The sequence below is a fragment of the Herpailurus yagouaroundi genome, unplaced genomic scaffold (genome assembly GCF_014898765.1).
Source record: "Herpailurus yagouaroundi ecotype Mexico unplaced genomic scaffold, PumYag 254, whole genome shotgun sequence".
NCBI classification, from domain to species: Eukaryota; Metazoa; Chordata; class Mammalia; order Carnivora; family Felidae; genus Herpailurus; species Herpailurus yagouaroundi.
The window spans coordinates 1,725,237-1,745,433 of NW_024412471.1; the positions used below are offsets into that span (position 1 = coordinate 1,725,237).

Here is a 20,197-nt window from a genome sequence, read left to right on the forward strand (position 1 = left end):
AGGGAACCATCCCCCAGAGCAAGAAGAAGGGAGATGCGTCTTGAGGAGACTGAAACCATTATCAGAGGGAAGGGCCTGATTACAGTTATAAAAAGAGACAATGAGACCCCAAACAGGAAAAAAAAAAGTATTTAATACTTTAACAAAATGCAAAATAAGGTACCCGAGTTACAAAACATAAATTCCTTTGGTTCAGAAATCACACAACTGTTTTTACCTTCCAATGGCTACAGACATCATCCCCTAAAGCGAAGTCACATCATCCCCCTCTTACTGAAGACGTCATGCCAAAACTGTCACACATCCCACTGTTCGGTGGAACCACTGGCAACTTACATGGAATAGGGCCGTGGGGTAGGAAAAAGGGGAGCAGGTTGGTCTGAAGGCAAAAGGGAGACTCTACACATGCAGAACGAGTCAGTGGGGGAGTGCTCTGTGGGTCACTATGGTATGAATCACACCCCTGTACATGCTACATGAGGCTGAGTCCCTTGGTACAATCACATATAAATACAATTCACCCACCCTGAGCTTTCCCAGGGAAAACAGAAATAAAATACACACACACACACACACACACACACACACACACACACACACACAGAAGCAGGGGAGAGATGGCAAAAGAGGCAGATCCCAGAATACCAGAGAACATCTAGTCCAGACCCTTGGTCTTACGGATGGGGAAAATGAGACCTAGAGAAATGAAGGGTCTTGCCAAGAGAGACATAGTTCACAGCACTCAGTATTAGAACTCCATGTTCCCTTCGATATGAACAAGAAGAGAACGAGATGGACAAGGAATTTGGGGCCACCAAAGCAGGGCATAGAGCCGGGGCTCTCACTGCACTTTTGCTGTCTTTTGGGAAGAGTGCCTCTGTGGTCTTAAGGCCTTCCTGGGTGTCTCCTGAACTCTCAAGAACCAGGGGTCTTCTGGGTCTTTTCAGGGTCCCTGTGGCTCTGGGGTATCCCAGAAACTGAGAGCCAGGCCAGCTGACCAGGACAGAAGATAATGGCCTCCCAACAATCCTAAAAGAGTCAGAATGAGCTCAGAACACAACTGTGGCCACCTCGGCCTTAGACACCACCACTTAACTGGGGGCAGAAAGAGGAATCATGGGGCCGGATTCTGCTGAAGGCTGAAAACAGCAAGAGAAGTTTCCAAAAGCACACTCTCTCTTCTATCTAGCTGAAAGGAGGTAACCAATAAATACCTGAATGAATAAGAGAATAAATGAATACAAGGAGACAATGATTGCTTGGTTTCATGAGAGATACCGGTTCTGTTGAAGAGCCTTACTGAGGGCACTGCTGGGGTATGCTTTCCTGTGCCGCTCTGCCGCAGCTATGCAGGTACTACCTTGTGCCCCTGGCCAACGAAACAGAGGAGAGTCAGTGCAGATTTGGAGAATTAAATTAAATAATATAATCTGTCTAATGGGTAGAGATCTGGAGAAAAGGCCAAAAGCCATCCCTCAAGCAACTGTTTTCTTTCACTTCTTTCTCCTCCCAGGTTCACGAAAACAGTACACCAGACCCCAGAGCACCGAAGTCAGAACTGCTGACACATCTCAACACGTGCAACTGAGGTGGTTTGAGCAACCGCCCTCCCTACCCTGACCGCCCCCAGCAGTCACTTCTGAGACAGTGAGGCAGCAGTCGACTGTGACAGTGAGATCTGACTGCACTTCTCGAAGATGGCCTCAGCTGAGAGTTTTGGCAGCCCCTGATCCAGGGGGCATTCGTCCACGAGGCTGTTCATGGGCGTGGGGGGCAGTGGAGGCTCCTCCTCATCTTGACTCAGTCCAGGCACCAGGGAGCTCCCCGCCCTGTCCAAGTCCTTGTCCGCCTGCTCCCTGCACACACCCTCGGTCTCGGGCTGCCCTGACGGGATCTTCACAGAGTCAGAATATGCTGACAGGGCCTCCTGGAGCAGAGGCAGAAGTTTCTTCCGAGATACCTGGGTGTTGCCCTGAAGATAGGCCTGGAGGTTAGGGTGGGTGCTTGGGGCAGGGGTCAGCTTCAGGGACGGAGAGTGGGAGCATTCCAGAACTCCACAGATCTAAAGAGGAGACAAGATGGGGAGATGGTACGTGAGGTGGTGAAGCAAACAGCTGGGGTCTCTTAAGTTAGAGGCTTTCCTTATAGAAGGAGAAACATTTTTGATTAAATCAGCCAGAGTTCAGTATTACTGCGAATACATATAGTATTTAGAAACAGAAGAAACATTTGATGTTTATTTTTAAGACAGACACAGAGAGAGAGAGAGAGAGAGACAGAATGTGAGTGGGGGAGGAGCAGAGAGAGAGGGAGACAGAATCCGAAGCAGGCTCCAGGCTCTGAGCCATCAGCCCAGAGCCAGACACGGGGCTCGAACCCATGAACTGCGAGATCAGGATGTGAGCTGAAATAGGACGCTTAACCGACTGAGCAACCCAGGCACCCCAATTGAGATCATATATTTAATTTTTGTAAACCCAAGCCTGGAGAGATTAAGCATCTTGAGCAAAAGCACGTAGATGATGGGAGTCTGAACCAGAACCCAGGACCCCCTGACCTAGTGCTGTTTCCAAGTGTATATCTGTGCTCAAAAACTTGAACTCTATCCTTAGCTAGAATGGGACACACATGTAGACTGAGGTCAGGGGCAAGACAGAGGCAGAAAGAATGAATAGATCAAAGTGGGGGTGGGAGGTACATCAGACGTGGTGCTGAGCCTGACCACTTCCACATATTACCTCATTTAATCGTCACAACTACCCTCTAAAATTTGGATTAGTATTACCTTCATTCACAGGTAGGGAAACAGAGGCTTAGATGAAGTAACTTGCCTAAGGTCATAGTTTGAATGAAGCAAAACTGACACTTGAAGCCAGGTCTGCCACCAAAACCAGTATTCTAAACCACTCTCTTCTATCGTTTCCAACAGAGGAGGAAGAGACGAAATGGCAGGACACGCTGTGAAACCTCTTTCCCATTTCCCAGTGCAGAGGCAGCCTGGACAGTGGGGGAACCCTCTGTTATCTGCAGAACTTTGCAAGGGTGTGGTGGGGGGGGGAAGGTGGGGACACTTAGGAAGGTGGGAGAGACACTTCCCATGGCCAAAGCACCCTTTCCTTCTGGACACGATTAGTGAGAGCCACCATTTATTCAGTGCTTACTCTGTGCCCAGCAATGTACTTTACGTACGATATTAGGTTTAATGAGCACATCAGGCTAATCAGTGGGTAATACTATGCCACGTACAGATTCAGAAGTCAACTGACTTGCCTGAGCTCAGAGAGCAGGTAAGTGGCAAATCTGGGACAGAAAACGTGTCCATCTGCCTTTTAAAACTGTAGTTCTGGGGTACCTGGATGGCTCAGTCAGTTGAGTCTGCTTTGGATTCTGTGTTTCCCTCTTTCTCTGCCCCTCCCCTGCTCATATTCTCTCAAAAAATAAAACATTAAAAAAAAAAACCAAAAACACAAAAACTACTACTTTCCACAGTGCCAAACTACCTTCCACTGAATGAAATCACATTTGCTTTGTGGAAGAGAAGGAAGGGTGACATACCTTCCATGGATGCAAAAGATTATCAGGCTGTATGCAGACCAGTCTTTAGCAGCCTTCACGTAGCCCAATAAACCCCAAAGTCCCTGGACTGACTCACATCCACTTTTTTTTTTTTTAATTTTTAAATGTTATTTTTGAGAGAGAGACAGAGACAGAGAGAGACAGAGCATGAGGAGGGGAGGGGCAGAGAGAGGAGGAGACACAGAATCTGAAGCAGGCTCCAGGCTCTGAGCTGTCAGCACGGAGCCTCATGTGGGGCTTGAACTCACGGACCGTGAGATCATGACCTGAGCTGAAGTCGGACGCCCAACCAACTGAGCCACCCAGGTTCCCCTCGCGTCCACTTTTAAATTCTTCTTCCCTGGGCTAATTGCCCAGTAACCAACAGAGGAAAAGAAAGGGGAAGAAGTGGGAAAGGTGGCCAAACAGATCAGGAAGGAACACCTGTGCTTCAATCCCTTTTCTACAGAATTAGCATTAGACACTGTCATTCATCGCTGCACGGTTAAGTAGTAGAACAGGCTTCTCTTGAGTTTCCCATTTTCAAGGCCATAGGGTAAAAAGGAAGGAACTGATTTTCTGGGGTGAAGATTAAAGATTAGGCTAAGAATCGAATTTTAACTCCAGATTTATAACACTGTCTTTTAATCTGATCTCAAGGTCCTTCTAAGTGGGAACTGTGTCTCTAATTCCCTTTGAATCTCTCTTAACAGTATGACTAAGGCTATTCACATATAGAGAGAATGGGGAAGGGCAGGGAGGGAGGATTCTGGAAAGAGGTCAAAGGACTTCTGTGTAAACACAAAAACCAAGCAGAGGTCTTTACAGCACTGGGCAGTGCTCACAAGCAGAGCTCTGTAGGGACCTCAGGCTGGAGAAGAGACAGAGACTCACCATCATTCGGAGCGCTGCATGGGGACAGAAAATAGCCAGCTGCCGCACTGGTTCATTGTGAGTGTTGAAAAAGATAGTCATGGCGACCAGGACATCACAGTTGTGCGCCTGGCAGAAAGCATGGAGGTCTGCAATGAGGCCAGACCTCTGCAGGAAGGCCTGAAAAAGAAGAAATGGGGCAATGAAAAGGGCTACCGCTGGACTCTCCTTGTCACCAGTAACAAAACGTGTTCACAAAGGGTATCTTTCCATGTTAACCTGGGTCTTGTTCTCCAGAAAAAAGGTATCCAATATTTACTCTGTGTTCTCTGTGTGCCGGGAAGCAGTATGTAGTATGGGGAAAATATAGGTTTTGCGTTCAGACAGAACTGGTTTGAAGATCAGCTCTGATAGGTAACTATTAGCTGTACCATCAAGGAGTTGCATCAACCTCCCTGGACTTAAGTTTGAGGATAAAACATTTACCATGTGCCTATTTTAAGAATTAAAACATGATTGCGTATGTAACATGCCTGGCACGTACAACGCCCTCCTGCTCTTGCCATTTTTTAAGCAAGGTCTTCGCCTCATGGGTATTTTCATTCTAATAGAACAATGGCACACACCGGTAACACACACGGGACAAGTGTATCATTGGCTCTTCATTCTTTGCCAATCTCTACTCTTCTCCAAAGTCTCATGTGGTATTTCCTCTACTGAATACTACTACCAGCCGATCCAGATCAGGGCTTTTCTCTGTCCTTGGCATATCTCACGTGTCAATTTCTCACTGTGTCAATTTATGCTATTTGGCAAGCCTTTTCTACTCATATGTTTGTTTCCCAAACTAGGCAGCAAGGGAAGAGACCAGGCCATTTTGTTTTATTAAAATTATTCAGTAGTTTTACACAGTATTTATAGAAAGCTGTACAGACTATGGCAGGATGTGTTCAGATCCAGTTGCCAAATGATTTAAAATGAATATGATATGGAACCAGGTAGTAAAATACCGTTATCAAAGTTACAGTCATTCACCCATTCAACAAAATTTACTGAGCACCGGCTATGCGCCAGGTACTGTCAAAGGTGCCGATACAGAAGAAACAGAAGAAACAGGGCTCCAGCCCTGGTGGAGCTGATAAACTGGCAGAGGAATGTAGACAATAAACAAGGAAACCATGAAATTGATCACTTCAGTCCATTAACTGCTAAGGATAAAACAAAATTTAAAATATTTTAGAGATTTTTGAGCACGAAGGATATTATGTTAGTCACAGTGGTCAGGAAAAACCTCTTATAAGAGGAGACATCTGAACTAAGACCTGAGTGATAAGGAAGAGCCAGCTCCGCAGAGGGAAAAGCCAGTGCAAAGGCCCTGAGGTGGGAATGAGCTTAATGGACCCCATGAACAGAAAGAAAATGAGTGTGGCTATAGCACTGTGAGTACAGGAGTGGGGCTGGAAGGAGATGAGGTCAGAGAGAGAGAGAGAGAGAGAGAGAGAGAGAGACAAATCAAGGAGGGTCCTGTAAACCACAGTAGGGCTGTTATATTCTTTTTTTCTTTTTTTTTTTAAGTTGTATTTAAGTAATCTCTACACTCAACGTGGGGCTCAAACCCACAACCCTGAGATCAGGAGTTGCACGCTCCTCTGACTTAGACAGCCAGGTGCCCCTGGGGCCTTTAGATTCTATCAGGAGCGCAATGAAAAGGCAGCAAAGGAAGGGAGCTGATGTGATCAGAATTACATCTGTTTTGTTTTGTTTTGTTTTTTCAGACTTACACCTTATAAAGACATGACTCTGGCTGCTATGGGGAGAATGGTTTGTAGGGGTGCAAGAGCAGAGGCAGGGAAACCGGTATGCAGGCTATTATGGTAGTGCAGTGAGAGGTCACGGACTGTGGGAGTGACAGCAGACCTGTCTGCTGAAAGGGAAAGGTACATGGGTACAAGATTTATTTTGGAGATGAGCCAGCAATGAGGGGCAAGGTTACATATATAACTGAAGATTTTCTCTCCCCACCCACGCCTTGCTCTTACCTCCAAATCCATATATATTGCACTAATGGCCACCTTAATGCCTTGTCTGCAAATGGTCTTCTGGTCCTTTCTCAGCATTTGCTCAGTGGTCAGTCCTAGACAGTGAATGTGAGACCAGGGGTCAAACAAGAGAGCCCAGGGTCCCCAGCCCAGGAAGGTGAGGACACCAAGATGGGTCAAAGGTGAGAACAAACACAGCCTCTCCTTGGGCCAATGAATAGGGGAGATAACTAATTATTATATGATTATAAACAGATTATTTTACCCCTTTCTGTGTTGTTTTAACCTTCTGTAAGTACATGTGGTACTTTTTTTTTAAGGTCAATAGGTAGTATCTGGGTAACAAATTATGGAAGTTTTTTTGTTCTCTTCCTTTGTCCTTTGTATATTTACCCTAAATGTTTCTTCTGCTTCCCTAAACAATTATCTAGATCTCACTCAGATAATTTAGCATTCCCTCAGCAGATTTTACTCATATACTTTCTGATTAGCCCAGAAACCTCTGATACTCTTAATATATTCCTCCTTCTCCTACCCATTAGCCAGGATAGTAAATCAATTGATTAGCTCATGATCAGACTCACATACTACCTCGGTTCTCTCTGATTAAAGCATTATACATGCTCTGAAAACTGTTTCAATAGTGTTCAAAAATACTGTGAACAAGGCTTGTCCATCTGTTTTCTCATGCGGGAGGGAGAGAAGTCAGTTTATTGTTTCACACCTGATACATCAAACTTTGCCTTTTGTAGAGAATCAAAGATGTCATTTCTCTTGGGCAGATCTGGGAAGAGGGCCTCCAGCTTCTCCACATATCTGCTGTCCTTTGGGGTTGCCTTTCCAACTTTCAGGTCCATGTTGACACAGTCCAGGATGATTGTTCCTGTGGAGGCAGGAGGCAGGACTCAAATCCCATGGCCTTCCATTCACAACCACTAGAACACACACAACCCTCCAACCAGGTGGACATAATACAGGGAAGAGCGTGCGGCAAACACACTGGAAACAAAATGAGGAACTGGGACTATGTGCTGAGTAAGACCACCCAATTCCAAACTAAAATGTGGGCAGGCAGAAAGGGTGCCTGAGCAGCTCAACCCTCAGAGATCTTGAGACCGAGTCAGAGAGACACGATCTCCCTTCTGTAGCCAAATTCCATTAAAAAAACCTAGAAGTTGGAAGAGATAGTCTAGTTCAATCTCTCTCTCTTTTTTATTTTTTACAAATGGAGAAAATGAGAACAAGAAAGGTTGAGAAATCTTTGCTCAAGGTCACATAGCCACCAACAGGCAGCTTCTAGGTCTGTCTTCCTTTCTGCTTTCACCACAGCCTTTTCATGCCTGATTGCCCCCTGAAAGAACCCAGCCTTTGATACGAGCTGGATAGCTTTGAAAGGGTATGATTAAGCTAGAAGAGGCTAGATGTTTCCACTCTCCTCTGGGGTGGACACGGAGGAACTAACCCGAAAGCCACCCTCACCGTGCAGAAGGGCTGCAGTTTGCCTGTCCAGGATCTCTGGTGCCCCCTGCAGGATTCTCTCGGTCACCAGGGTAGCGCAGGATCCCACGAGCTCAACTGAAATGTGGCAGGGAGGGCAGTGTCTCTGCTCAATGGGTCGATGGTCTAGCACCTCTGCAACTGTCTCCTCTAGGGCCGAGTCACTTCTGTGTGGGAAAGTGGGTGTGGGGAAAAGAGAAAGAAAGATAGGTGGGGGGACTCCAGCTGCTTGTAACCAAAGCTCCACCTCACCCATGAAGGAAAATGCACATCTTAGGCAAACACTTAAGAACTTTGGTCACTTCCACCTCGGCCTCACTGCTCTCAATTCTTTTCTTTCATGTGAGAACCGAAGTCATCTTTAAATAGTATATAAACGGGAAAAAATAGTACATAAGTGAACTTGGTGAAGTATCAGCGACAAGCATCTCATCCATGTATTTGATCTCCTTAGGAGCTGCCTTTCCGACTGACACGCTTGGCACCCAGTATTTCAGTCTCTCCTGTCACTCAATCTGCTGAATACCCAAATGGCACACAGTTCACCAGATCCTATGGACTCTACCTCAATCCTTATCCGTCTCCTCCTTTCCAACCCTCTGCTATCGCCTTATTCTAAGCCCTCAATATCTCTCACCTAGATCGTTCCAACAATTTCCCAACCAAACACCCACTTCCCGTCTCAGGCCCTCCTAAGCTATCCTCCACAAAGCTGCTGAGTGATCATCTGAAAAATGCAAATTTGATTCTGTCAGGATCTGGATAAAATATAATTCACAATAGCTCCCCACTATCCTAACATCAAGTCTAATCTCCTTGGCAGGGCCTAAAGGGTGTCCAAAATCTAGCCCCACCCACCTCCCTAGTCTCACCTCTTCCTATGTCCTACTTCTGGGTCACATTTTATGCTCCAGCCATGCATAACAAATTCCATTTCTCCCAATCTACCATGCTATTTCATGCCTGCCTGCCTTTTCTTATATTAATTCCTCTCTCTGCCTGGATGCTCTTCCTAACTACCTCACCTTCCCATTCCAAGAGCAAACACTCAAGAGTGAGATCAAGGGTCAACTCTCTTAGGAAACTTTCCCTCGTATCCTCTGCTCCCCTCCAGTATATTTCACTATCCTCTACACACCTATTTGTCCTCTCGAGGGTCAGTTACCACACACTGCTAACACCCGTCACAATGACACTGAGATATTTTCTTTTGTAGGAAATAATTTTGCTTTCTAAAAAATTTTTTTTTATGTTTATTTATTTTTGAGAGAGAGAGAAACAGAGCGTAAGTGGAGGAGGGGCAGAGAAAGAGGGAGACACAGGATCCGAAGCAGGCTCCAGGCTCTTAGCTGTTAGCATAGAACCTGACGTGGGGTTCGAACTCATGAACTATGAGATCATGACCTGAGCCAAAGTCAGACGCTTAACTGACTGAGCCACCCAGGCACCCCCCCACTTTTTTTTTTTTAATGTTTATTTATTTTTGAGAGAGAGAGAAACAGAGCGTAAGTGGAGGAATTTTGTGTTTTTTTTTTAATTTTATTTATTTATTTTGAGAGAGAGGGAGAGAGAATCCCAAGCAGGCTCCAAGCTGCTTGGCACAAAGCCTGATACAGGGCTTGAAATCACAAACTGTGAGATGACCTAAGCTGAAAACCAAGAGTCAGATGCTTAACTGACTGAGCCACACAAGCGCCCCCCAAAATAATTTTGCTTTTTAAAAATTAAGAAAAGGGGGGTGCCTGGGTGGCGCAGTCGGTTAAGTGTCCGACTTCAGCCAGGTCACGATCCCGCGGTCCGTGAGTTCGAGCCCCGCATCAGGCTCTGGGCTGATGGCTCGGAGCCTGGAGCCTGTTTCCGATTCTGTGTCTCCGTCTCTCTCTGCCCCTCCCCCGTTCATGCTCTGTCTCTCTCTGTCCCAAAAATAAATAAACGTTGAAAAAAAAAGAAAAATTAAGAAAAGGGACCCCTGGGTGGCTCAGTCGGTTAAGTGTCCAACTTCAGCTCAGGTCATGATCTCACAGTTTGTGAGTTCGAGCCCTGTGTTAGGCTCTGTGCTGACAGCTTAGAGCCTGGAGCCTACTTCAGATTCTGTGTCTATCTCTCTCTCTGCCCCTCCCCTGCTTGCATTCAGTCTCTCTCTCTCTCTTTTAAAAATAAACATTAAAAAAATTTAAAAAAAATTTTTTTTTAATTATAAAGAGTTGGGGCACCTGGGTGGCTCAGTCGATAAGCATCTGACTCAATCTCAGCTCAGGACATGATCTCACGGTTTGTGGGATCAGGCCCCACATCAGGCTCTGCGCTGACAATGTGGATTGTGATTCTCTCTCTCTCTCTCTGCGTGTCCCTTCCCTACTCCCAACCCCACACACACATGCTTTCTCTCTCTTAAAAATAAATACATAAACTTAAAAGAAAATAAAAATATGTTTAAAGATTAAAATTAAAAAGATCTGCAACTGGGGCGCCTGGGTGGCTCAGTCAGTTATGCATCGGACTTTGGCTCAGGTCATGATCTCACAGTTGGTGAGTCTGAGTCAGAGCAGAGCCCACTTCAGATCCTCTGTCCCCATCTCTCTCCCTCTCTCTGCCCCTCCCCCAAATCTGCACACATGCTCTCATCTCAAAAAATATTAAAAAAAACCCAAACAGTTGCAACCATTATTCAAAGGCTTCTGTTACAGTGAATCTGCCACAAAATAATGGTACTAAAGGCAGATTTAAATTATTTCTGAGTTATCCTTTAGTTTCACTTCTCTGTGTTTCTATTTCTTTTTGTTACTTGCATAACTGGAGAACTAACAATATTTTCTGTTGATTTTCTATATCTGATATAACCCAGCAATTGCAATTAGCCTGTGAGATCCCCAAGAGCAGAAATTCTTCCTCTCTTTATTTCTTACTCATCAGAGCTCAACATGGCACATGTTAAATATTGGCTTAACTTCCTTCCACTTACTTGGGTAAGACATGATGGTCAACAAGGATAAGGGTGAGTTGGCCAGCCTGGTGCAAGGCATGGAGGTCAATTTCATCCCGGAAAATCAAGAGGGACTCTGGAATGTGAATCTTCTGAAGGAAGAAGACGTTGTCACCTCGTAGAGGTAGCTCAGAACGTTTTATATTTAAAACTGGCACAAAGACTTCCTCAGTCTCTGTTGTCTGGATAAGGAAAGTGAAAAGAACATATGGCAATGTTTTGGCATAGACAGGAAAAGTAACAAGACAAGATTATTGGAACCAGAGGAGATATGATCTTGGGGAAGTAATTGCCTTTCTCAAAGCCACACCTACCCAGTTGATAAAAACAAAAGGACGACTCTTGAAGGTCAAGAAGACAATTCATGGAAAAGACCTGGTTCTAGATGCTGCGGAGAAGGGATTATTAATCCTTAAGAGCTGACCTGGGCATGAGATCACTGGTACCCAGAAGAACTCAAATAATAAACAGCTTGAATTTGCCTTATGATTTACAAATTCTTCAACATACATCTACTCATTTGATCCTCCCAGGGGCACTGCAAAATAGCATCATTTCAGATTTTAGAGATTGTGACCTGAGACTCAGTAAGGTTAAGGGATTTAACTGACCCAAGGGTAACTGGTGTAAAGTGGCAGCGCTGGGTCTTGGATCCAGATCTTTTCATTCTCAAGGACTCTGTTGCTAAGTACTCACCTTTGCCAGGTAAAAAGCCAGGGCAAGAGCTGACACCATGGAGTCCAAGTCACAGGCTTCATTTCCCAGCACAACATGTAGCGGCCGGGACTCCTGTTGAGGAATGAGAATGGGACGCTAGCAGACATACCTTTGTCCGTTTCCACTGCCCTTACACCTGAGCAGGGCTTCCCACACAACCTCTCACTGATCTTCACAGAGGAGGTGGGTCAGCCAATCTTATGACAGTCCTCATTTCATGGATGTGGATATTAGCAGACAGGCCACCTGCGTGTTGCTAAGTTTAAGCATTCCACATCCAACCAGGAGGTAGAAAAGTGCCCTTTCTTCTACTACGCTGTCTCCTTGATTGCTTTTTTTTTTTTAATTTTTAAAAAAATATTTATTTATTTTTGAGAGAGACAGAATGCGAGTGGGTTAGGGGCAGAGAGAGAGGGAGACAAAGAATCCAAAGCAGGCTCCAGGCTCTGAGCTATCAGCACAGAGCCCGATGCGGGGCTCAAACTCACGGGCCGTGAGATCATGACCTGAGCCGAAGTCGGACACCCAACTGACTGAGCCACCCAGGCGCTCCTCCTTGATTGTTAACTTAAAGAACAGCAGTAAATAATTCTCTAACGTCTTACGCCTCTTTGGGCACTCGAGAAATCAAAGGTAGAACAGTTGGGATAGGTGATAGTCAGGCTGCATCAACCCCAGTTTCCTCCCCTGACCCTGCTGTTTTCAAATAGGGAAAAACATCCATACACTTCTAAATCATAAGAGGCGAAGAGCTTTTGAAAATAAAGGTAAAATAAAATCTAGTCCATGATCCAGTTACCCAATCCATGAAAATGCCCCCAGCCCTTTATTACTATCATTATTATTATTTTTAAAGTAACCTCTATACCCAATGTGGGGCTCGAACTCATGAGCCTAAGATCAGGAGTTGCACGTTCTACCGACTGAGACAGCCAGGTGCCCTGGAACTTTTATTTTTAAAGCTTTGAAAAGTCCAGCTGCTGATAAGAACTGAGGAGGGAGGGATATCTGCTGTTAGTATTAACCTTGTTCCCTTGTGTCTCCCTAGCTATCAGAGTCTTAAATAACAACCTGAAGAGGTAGGTACTTTAAGAATTATGTCCATGGCTCAGTTTAGGGCACAAGAACTCTCTCTTACAAATTTACTTTGGAACTTACACCTCAGCGTGCTTCTGAGAGAGGAAGAGATAAAAACAAAATGAGAGCTACCAGTTACAGCAGAGTTTCCTAATTTCAGCACCAGTGGCATTTTGGCCTGGATTGTTCTTTGTTGTAGGGGCTGTCCTGTGTGGGAGAAGTTTGGCAGCAACCCCAGACTGTACCCACAAGATGCCGGTAGCACACCCAGTCATGAGAATCAAAAATGTCTCCAGATGTGCCAAATATTCCCCGGGAGCGCAAAATCACTCCCAGTTGAAAACTGCTAGGTTTTCAGGTAAAAATCCAAACACTCTGACTTCTTCAATCAGGGAAGATTTACTAGATGCCAAGAGTTTAGAAAAGTAGGAATGGGGTTCAGAGGAGCAAAACATAGCAAGCAATAGTTATCAAGTAATATAACTATAGGAAGAAAGGGAATCTGGGGGAACCTAGAATCATCTTTGCCTGTTTGGCTGTTACCCTCCCTCCCCCAGAAAGCTACAGCTAGAAAGGTACAATTTTAGAGGACTTTTGGTGGCAAAAATCGCCCTATCCAGTAACTAAACAGGTTTTTTTTCTCCTTAAGTTTTATTTATTTAAATAATTTCTACACCCAACATGGGATCCCACAACCCCAAGATCAAGAGTCAGATGATTTTCCAACTGAGCCAGCCAGGTGCCTCAGGTTTTTTTGTTTGTGTTTTTTAAGTTTATTTACTTATTTTGAGAGATAGCACAAGCAGGAGAGGGGCAGAGAGAGAGAGAGAGAGAGAGAGAGAGAGAGAGACAGAGAGAGAGAGAATCCCAAGCAGACTCCACACTGTCAGTGCAGAGCCCAACATAGGGCTCAAACTCATGAACTGTGAGATCATGACCTGAACCAAAATCAAGAGTTGGATGCTTAACTGATGGAGCCACCCAGGCGCCCCCCCACACAAGTTTTTTTATTTTAAACTACCCCCCCACCCCCCACATCTCCTACTCCCACCCTCAGAGAAGTACAAAAGGCAGAGGTTTCGCACAAAGGACCTGCGGGGAAAGTCCGCCCTTAGGTTCTCCCCTGCACCCATTTCTCTAAGCCTACCTCAAGAGGGTGGCAGGCCAGACCCACTCACACTGAACGACACAAGGGAGGGGAGATTCTTTTCAATATTAAACTCTTTTCCTACATAAGGGGAGAATTCAGTCCTATATTAACTCCTCTAACTTGCAATTTCTCCTTTGGATACCGGAGAAAGTCCCCCTGTTTCCCAGATACCGAGAACTGCCCAGATGGCTGCAGACCAGAGTGACAACACAGCACTTGAGGTAAGTGACTGTGGAGATAGCTTGCTCACTGAAGCAGCAAGGGGAGGCACTGTGTTCACTGGAAAGGGAACTGTGTAAACACGAGCGGCCATATGGCCCGGACTCTAGAGAAATAAGGTAAGAGGAACAGAGAAAAGGCAGAGCAAGTGGGACCCCCCTCGTGCTGGGCCCTCTGAGAAACTTTCCAAAACTCACTCACACTAGTGCTGCTCCAGCTGAATGAGGATGGGTCAGATCCCCAGCATGGAGGGGGGCTAAGCAGGAGAGCAGGAAGTAGGCGCCACATACAACTCTGTGACTCTGAGAGGATACCCACAGGAAGGGGAATAACTAGCCCCTTGTGCTTGTTCAAGCCCAGATGGCAACCCAAAGGAATGAATATCAAAGGAGTCCTCTGGGCTTTCAGCCCATCTTGAAGCAGGCCTGAGCAGAGGCTATGGTGGCATTCCCCTCCCCTGTCACGGTCCACCATCATCCCAGCCTGTCCGGTCTACTCACCACCCACAATACATGCTGTGTATATTCCCAGCTCTGCCCTTTAAGCAGCAGAACTGTCACGTGAAGAGGTCGCAGACTAGGGTTGAATCCCAGCTCTGCTTCTTAATTTTTTTTTTAACATTTACCTATTATTGAGAGACAGAGAGAGACAGAGCATGAGCAGGGGAGGGGCAGAGAGAGACGGAGACAGAATCTGAAGCAGGCTCCAGGCTCCGAGCTGTCAGCATAGAGCCTGACGCAGGGCTTGAACTTACAAACTGCGAGATCACGACCTGAGCCTAAGTCGGAAACCGACTGAGCTACCCAGGCACCCCTCCCAGCTTTGCTTCTTACCTGTTATGGGACTTCGGCCTCTCCAAGCCTCATTTAAAAATGATAATCGTGTAACCGATTTCATGCAGTTGTGACGAGGATTAAATGAGATAACCCATAAGTGTCTGCTCTGTAGCTGCCTTCCATCTTCTCCTTTCCCTACCAGTCCCTGCCTCTTCATGCCACCTGAAGGCCCTGTCTCTGGGATGCCTCCCCTGGCCACCCAGGCCAGAGCAATACTCTTCCGCTAGACCTCCAGCTTCCAGCACCTGCAGCCCTCATATGGAGCTTCTACCCTAAGGAGCTCGCCCTCTTTTCGTGGGCATGTATCTTAACTTTTAACATAGTTTATGACTTAGTGACCATACATTCTGTTATTCAAATGGGGACACTTGTGAGGATAAAAAAGGGTGCAATAAATGGTTACATCTGAATAAACTAAACTGTCCTGGGCTGCCCAAATTATAAGGCACCCTTCTCTTCATCTAGGAGGAGCGTGTGTATCTCTTAACCCTCCACCTCTCCCCCCATCCCCCACCAGTTGAAAGCAAAGCCAAACTGCTTTGGTTTTCTGACCATCAGAGGAACAGTTCAGGACAGATATAGCTATACTTAGAGCAGGAGGAAACCTGAGCTGCCAGTGGAAGAAATGAAATCTGAGCACCCCAAGTAAATATAAACTTTTCTTTCTTAAACAGACAAACAAAAACACCCAAAGCTGGTAGTGACAATGACTGTGTCCTGATGTTCTTTGTGGCCTCGTGTGGGGAGAAAGGATAGGCTCTAGGGCTGGCAAAGTCAACCACTTCCCTTCTGAAGCTGAATATGGTCTGACACCTAGTCTACAAAATAGTTAATGAGGGAAGGAAAAAAAGAGCCAGGGATAGAGAAGCCCTCCCAGCACAGAGAATGGTATAGATATTGAGGAAAGGACTGTGCTGACAGCTGGCCACTCCTGATTCCTGCCCTATGCATACAGGAGGGCAGACAACACACATTATCCGAAGGCAGCTGGATGGATACCACCTATACTTGAACGCAGCCCTGCCCTGAAGCAAAGGTTTTTATCCACTAGACGTGAAAGATGAGTCACCGTGAATACGATATTTAGTTAAACAGGATTTCTTTTAAAATGGAACATCCTAGGGGCACCTGGATGGCTCAATCAGTTAAGTGTCTGACTTCGGCTCAGGTCATGATCCCACATCGGGCTCTGTGCTGACAGCTCAGAGCCTGGAGCCTGCTTCGGATTCTGTGTCTCCTTCTCTCTCCGCCCCTCCCCCACTCGTGCTATCTCTCTGTCTCTGTCTCTCTCAAAAACAAATAAACACTAAAAATAAATAAATAAAATGGAACATCTTACTATCGTTGTGGCAGAGGCTGTAGAAAATTTCTCTGGTTATCAGGGGTGCTTGGGTGGCTGAGTTGGCTGAGTGCCCCTCAGTGCCGACTCTTAATTTCTACTCAGGTCGTGATCCCAGGGTCATGGGATCCAGCCCCACGTCAGGCTCCATGCTGAGTGTGGAACCTGCTTGAGATTCTCTTTTTCTCTTTCCTTCAGCCTCCTCCCCTGCTCAAGTACGCATTCTCTCTCTCTCTCTCTCTCTCAAATAAAAAAAATATATATTAAAAAAATTTCTCTGGTATCAAATAACAAAAATAAATCAATAGGGGAATTGGCCGGTTAAACGCTGTCTCTATCCTATGTAAAAGTCAAGCATTCACATTTCCCTAAAAGTTATACCAAAGCTTAACAGAAACACTCAAGCCTAATAGAGTCTGTCTAAATCATGTATCTCTTTACACAAGAAATCATGGTGCAGCTTCTGGGGAATTAGATGGGGAGAAGATAAACGATCTTTTTCATTTCGTATCTTTTTTGTATTTAAATCTTTTCACAGTGTACATTTACTACTTCTATAATTAAAAACAATCTAGTATTTATTTATTTTAAGTTTATTTATTTTGAGAGAGAGCACTAGCAGGGGAAGAGCAGAGAAAGAGGGAGAGAGACATTCCCAAGCAGGCTCTGCTGACCACATGGAGCCTGATGCAGGGCTTGATCTCACCAACTGTGAAATCATGACCTGAGCCGAAATCAAGAATCGGACACTTAACTGACTGAGCCACCCAAATACCCCTCTAGTATTTATTTTTACTTTTTTAAAGTAAGTGATATGCCCAACGTGGGGCTTGAACTCATGATCCTGAGATCAGGAGTCACATGCTCTACTGACTAAACCAGCCTGGCACCCTATAAATTAAAAGCAATCTACATTGTTGGCAACCACCTGTATGTCCTGTCACCAGTTCCTCCACTAAGATTCCTAGAGTCTGATTTTCTCATTTCTTCCAGCCCCGGCTAGGCTGTGTGATAATAAGAACTCTAAGATACAACTTCACCTTCAAAAGTTCACAAGTTTGGAAAAATAAAGATCTAGATCTTGCTTCTTGGGGCATGAATGCAGGCAGAGAAAACTCAGGATACCAGCAATACTGGAAAAATCCAGTATTTTTCAGCTTCATACTGCTGTAGGAGATATACTGTTAACCTGGGGGGACTCTGGAGTGAAGACGACTTAGGATAGATGCATGCAATGAAAGGCTATTTGGTGAGGTTTCAGATCTAAGGGCTCTTTACCAAGTGGTAGAAAGGAGACCTGTCATTTGGGTTCTGCAGGGGGGGGGGGGGAGGGAGTTCCAACTGCATAGCACTTGGAACAGTGCCGCAAAGATTCTACATTAGTCCTCCAATGAGCTCCCTATGGTGCAAATCAGATGTAACCTAACGAATTGGTTCCAAACTGCCCTACACATTAGGTCAACTTTCCCAAAGTTTGTATTTCACAAGGAAAAATTTGGTGCAATTGGTATTAAAATTGTCCTTTGTCACCTATACTTCAGGTGAGGACATTCATTTATGCCAGAAGCCGAATCTGCAAAAGGAAAGAGGTGACTTTAAGGATTTGTTAAAGACTAGAATCTGTCGCCCAAGGGAATCTGCAGAGTTTAAAGATACTTCAAAATAAAGATACTTCAAAAGGAAAGCATAGTCAACCATCTGTCTAGGTCTCCACAGGGGCAGTGTCACTTGAGGTAGCAGGGGCCAAGGGACCTCTTCCAGCCTCAGTCTGGTCAGCTTTGTGCTGCTAACTGGGAGTAGCAGCCTAATGTGCATGACCAGTCAGCATGGCTGGGAGATAGATTCCAACCAGCTCCGGGCACCGTAAATAAGCCACAAAGCATTCAGAAATCAAGCTTATAGTTTTGATTCCAAACACACTTTGGGCTTACCCCTTCCTGGCGAGGGATTCTTACGTAATTTACATGTGGGTTAAGGCCAAAGAAGAAAACTGAAGGCAAAGGAATGCAAGTTTTGGGTCAACAACTGATACGCCTGCAGTACTGAGCATGTTTAGCTTAAAACCAGATTTAAAGTAAAACACCATGACCACCTCAAATCTAGAATGAGTTCGGCCCGCCAGACAAAAACAGCCCTTCTGAGGCAATAAGGCTGTGGACACTGGTTCCCTCCTACCCCCGGGGCTCACAGGGAGGCCAATGGGCCAAGGAGGCCCTGCGAGCGGAGAACTGAAAGAGGGGCGGGGAGAAAGGGATAAATACACCCCGCGGGGCACGACTGGCGGCACCACAGTCCTTCACCTTTTGACGGAGCTGACCCAGGCGACAGCGAGCAGAGGCTCAGATGCAGTTCCCAGACCCACGATTCCCCCTCCCAGCTCTTGGGGAAACCCCAAAGGCAGGAGCCAAAAACGGGGAGACTGAGCAGCATTCCCCCGAGCTAGGTTCTCGTTCCTCACTCCTCCGGCCCCAAGGCTGATCTGATCCCAAGCCCCCTCCCCACAATTCTGTGCTCCTTCCCCACACACCCTCGGGGGTCCCCAGATCCCACATCTTCGTTCTTCCTGGACCTCATACTCCATTCCTTACAGTCACAGACCGGGATCCGTTACCTGCAGAGCGGCTCGACAACCCTGCAGGTAGTCCTCCATGGCGAAGTCCCAAGGTGTGCCACCGCCCCTGGCCGTGGAGACGTTACCAGGCGAATGCTCCCCGCCTCGGACTCAGGGGCTTGGGGCGAAAGTCAGGAGGCGGGACTCGAACCCGCCACACAGCGATTCGGCCCCAACCCCGGAGGAAGTGCGTAATCCGACACTCCTGGAGTCCGACGTCGCCCCGCCCCCAGCGGCGGAGGCGGAGCTCTGCGCCCAGAGACTCACGGGACCCCTTCCCGGAGGGGCGAAGTGGGGCGTGGCGCAGGGCGTGCTGGGAAACGTAGTTCAGAAGCTCCGAAATGGCCACAAGAATCGAAGGAAGGCGAGTTTTCCGAGATTACTCATTTGACAGAGAAATGTATATGTGTCAGTGTGACCTATATTTGTGGCATCTGAACTTCCCCTCTCGACTCAGGCTAAGTATAGCATCTTTCATACATTACATGGAGCATCTGGTTGACGTCTTAAATTATACATGGCAAAAACAGCTTTCTCGAATTCTCCTCTTCACCAAACTGACCCTTTGCCACCAATTTTCTGATTGTCCGTGTTATTAAAACAATAGAATAATCTTTGACATCTCTTTTTAATACCTACTACGGTCTCTTGCCAACTCCTGCTGCTTTACAACTTGGTGGCCTGTTTTTTTCTATAGCCTCAGCAAACGTCTCCTCCTTTTCCTGGACTGTTGTAACCTGGGTTTTTTGCTTCCTGCCTCCCTAATTGTTCAAACCGACGTTTCAGCCTTCAGAGTTGCTTGAAGTTTCATCCTGACACAGCCCTGCCAGTCGAGTTAGGAGAGCCCTTCAGAATGTAGAGCTGGGTTCCAACCTCCCTCAACTGCCACCTTCCAGCTCCACGGTATGCAGACTACTACAAATAAATGTACTCTCATCATCAAATACCCCCTCCTTTATTGATCTATCCCTTTATTTCTTACCGACAGCTTTTCCTGCTGGACCCTCCCTGCCCCCCTAGGAACTGAGAGGAGGTGACTGATGAGAAGCTGAGGCCTGTGCTGGGAACAAGGACCAGGGCACAGGGGTATTCATTCGATCTCCTGCTTGCTCAGCTAGTTCTCTCTCTGTTGCCTCTCTTCCCAGAGCCTGGGGAGTCCTCCACACCTTCTGCACCACCAGGGGCACAGCCCAACCAGTTCCATTTCTAGAAAGAAAGAAAAAAAAAAAAAAAGATACAGTAAGGACTTAGAAAGTAGCAGGATTTTTTAACTTTAAATGAGTAAATATGCAAATGTTATG

General features: G+C 46.2%; 1 protein-coding gene across 4 annotated transcripts; it reads right to left on the reverse strand.

Annotated features, from left to right (window-relative positions):
- Positions 1 to 111: 111 nt before the first annotated feature.
- PRUNE1 (prune exopolyphosphatase 1) lies at positions 112 to 19,975 on the reverse strand. 4 transcript variants are annotated; one of them, XM_040461250.1, is made up of 8 exons: positions 19,879 to 19,975; positions 11,644 to 11,736; positions 10,927 to 11,129; positions 7,947 to 8,131; positions 7,192 to 7,350; positions 6,468 to 6,562; positions 4,450 to 4,608; positions 112 to 2,062 (listed from the first exon to the last, which is right to left on the reverse strand). In XM_040461250.1, exons 2-8 carry the CDS (start codon positions 11,680 to 11,682, stop codon positions 1,634 to 1,636), a joined length of 1,269 nt encoding a protein of 422 aa, XP_040317184.1. In that variant the 5' UTR covers positions 11,683 to 11,736; positions 19,879 to 19,975; the 3' UTR covers positions 112 to 1,633. The 4 variants fall into 4 exon arrangements, with proteins under 4 accessions (XP_040317184.1, XP_040317182.1, XP_040317183.1 ...); XM_040461248.1 differs by lacking the exon at positions 19,879 to 19,975 and adding an exon at positions 18,897 to 19,601; XM_040461249.1 differs by lacking the exon at positions 19,879 to 19,975 and adding an exon at positions 12,874 to 13,141.
- Positions 19,976 to 20,197: the final 222 nt, after the last annotated feature.

Bases quoted from the DNA above. Each gene is read 5' to 3' on its own strand.
- PRUNE1 (XM_040461248.1), bottom strand. From the start codon at position 18,935: ATGGAGGACTACCTGCAGGGTTGTCGAGCCGCTCTGCAG. The intron at 11,737-18,896 runs GTAACGGATCCC...ATTCCTCAACAG, and splicing joins GTTGTCGAGCCGCTCTGCAG to GAGTCCCGGCCGCTACATGT. The intron at 7,351-7,946 runs GTGAGGGTGGCT...CTGCCTCCACAG, and splicing joins AACTGCAGCCCTTCTGCACG to GAACAATCATCCTGGACTGT.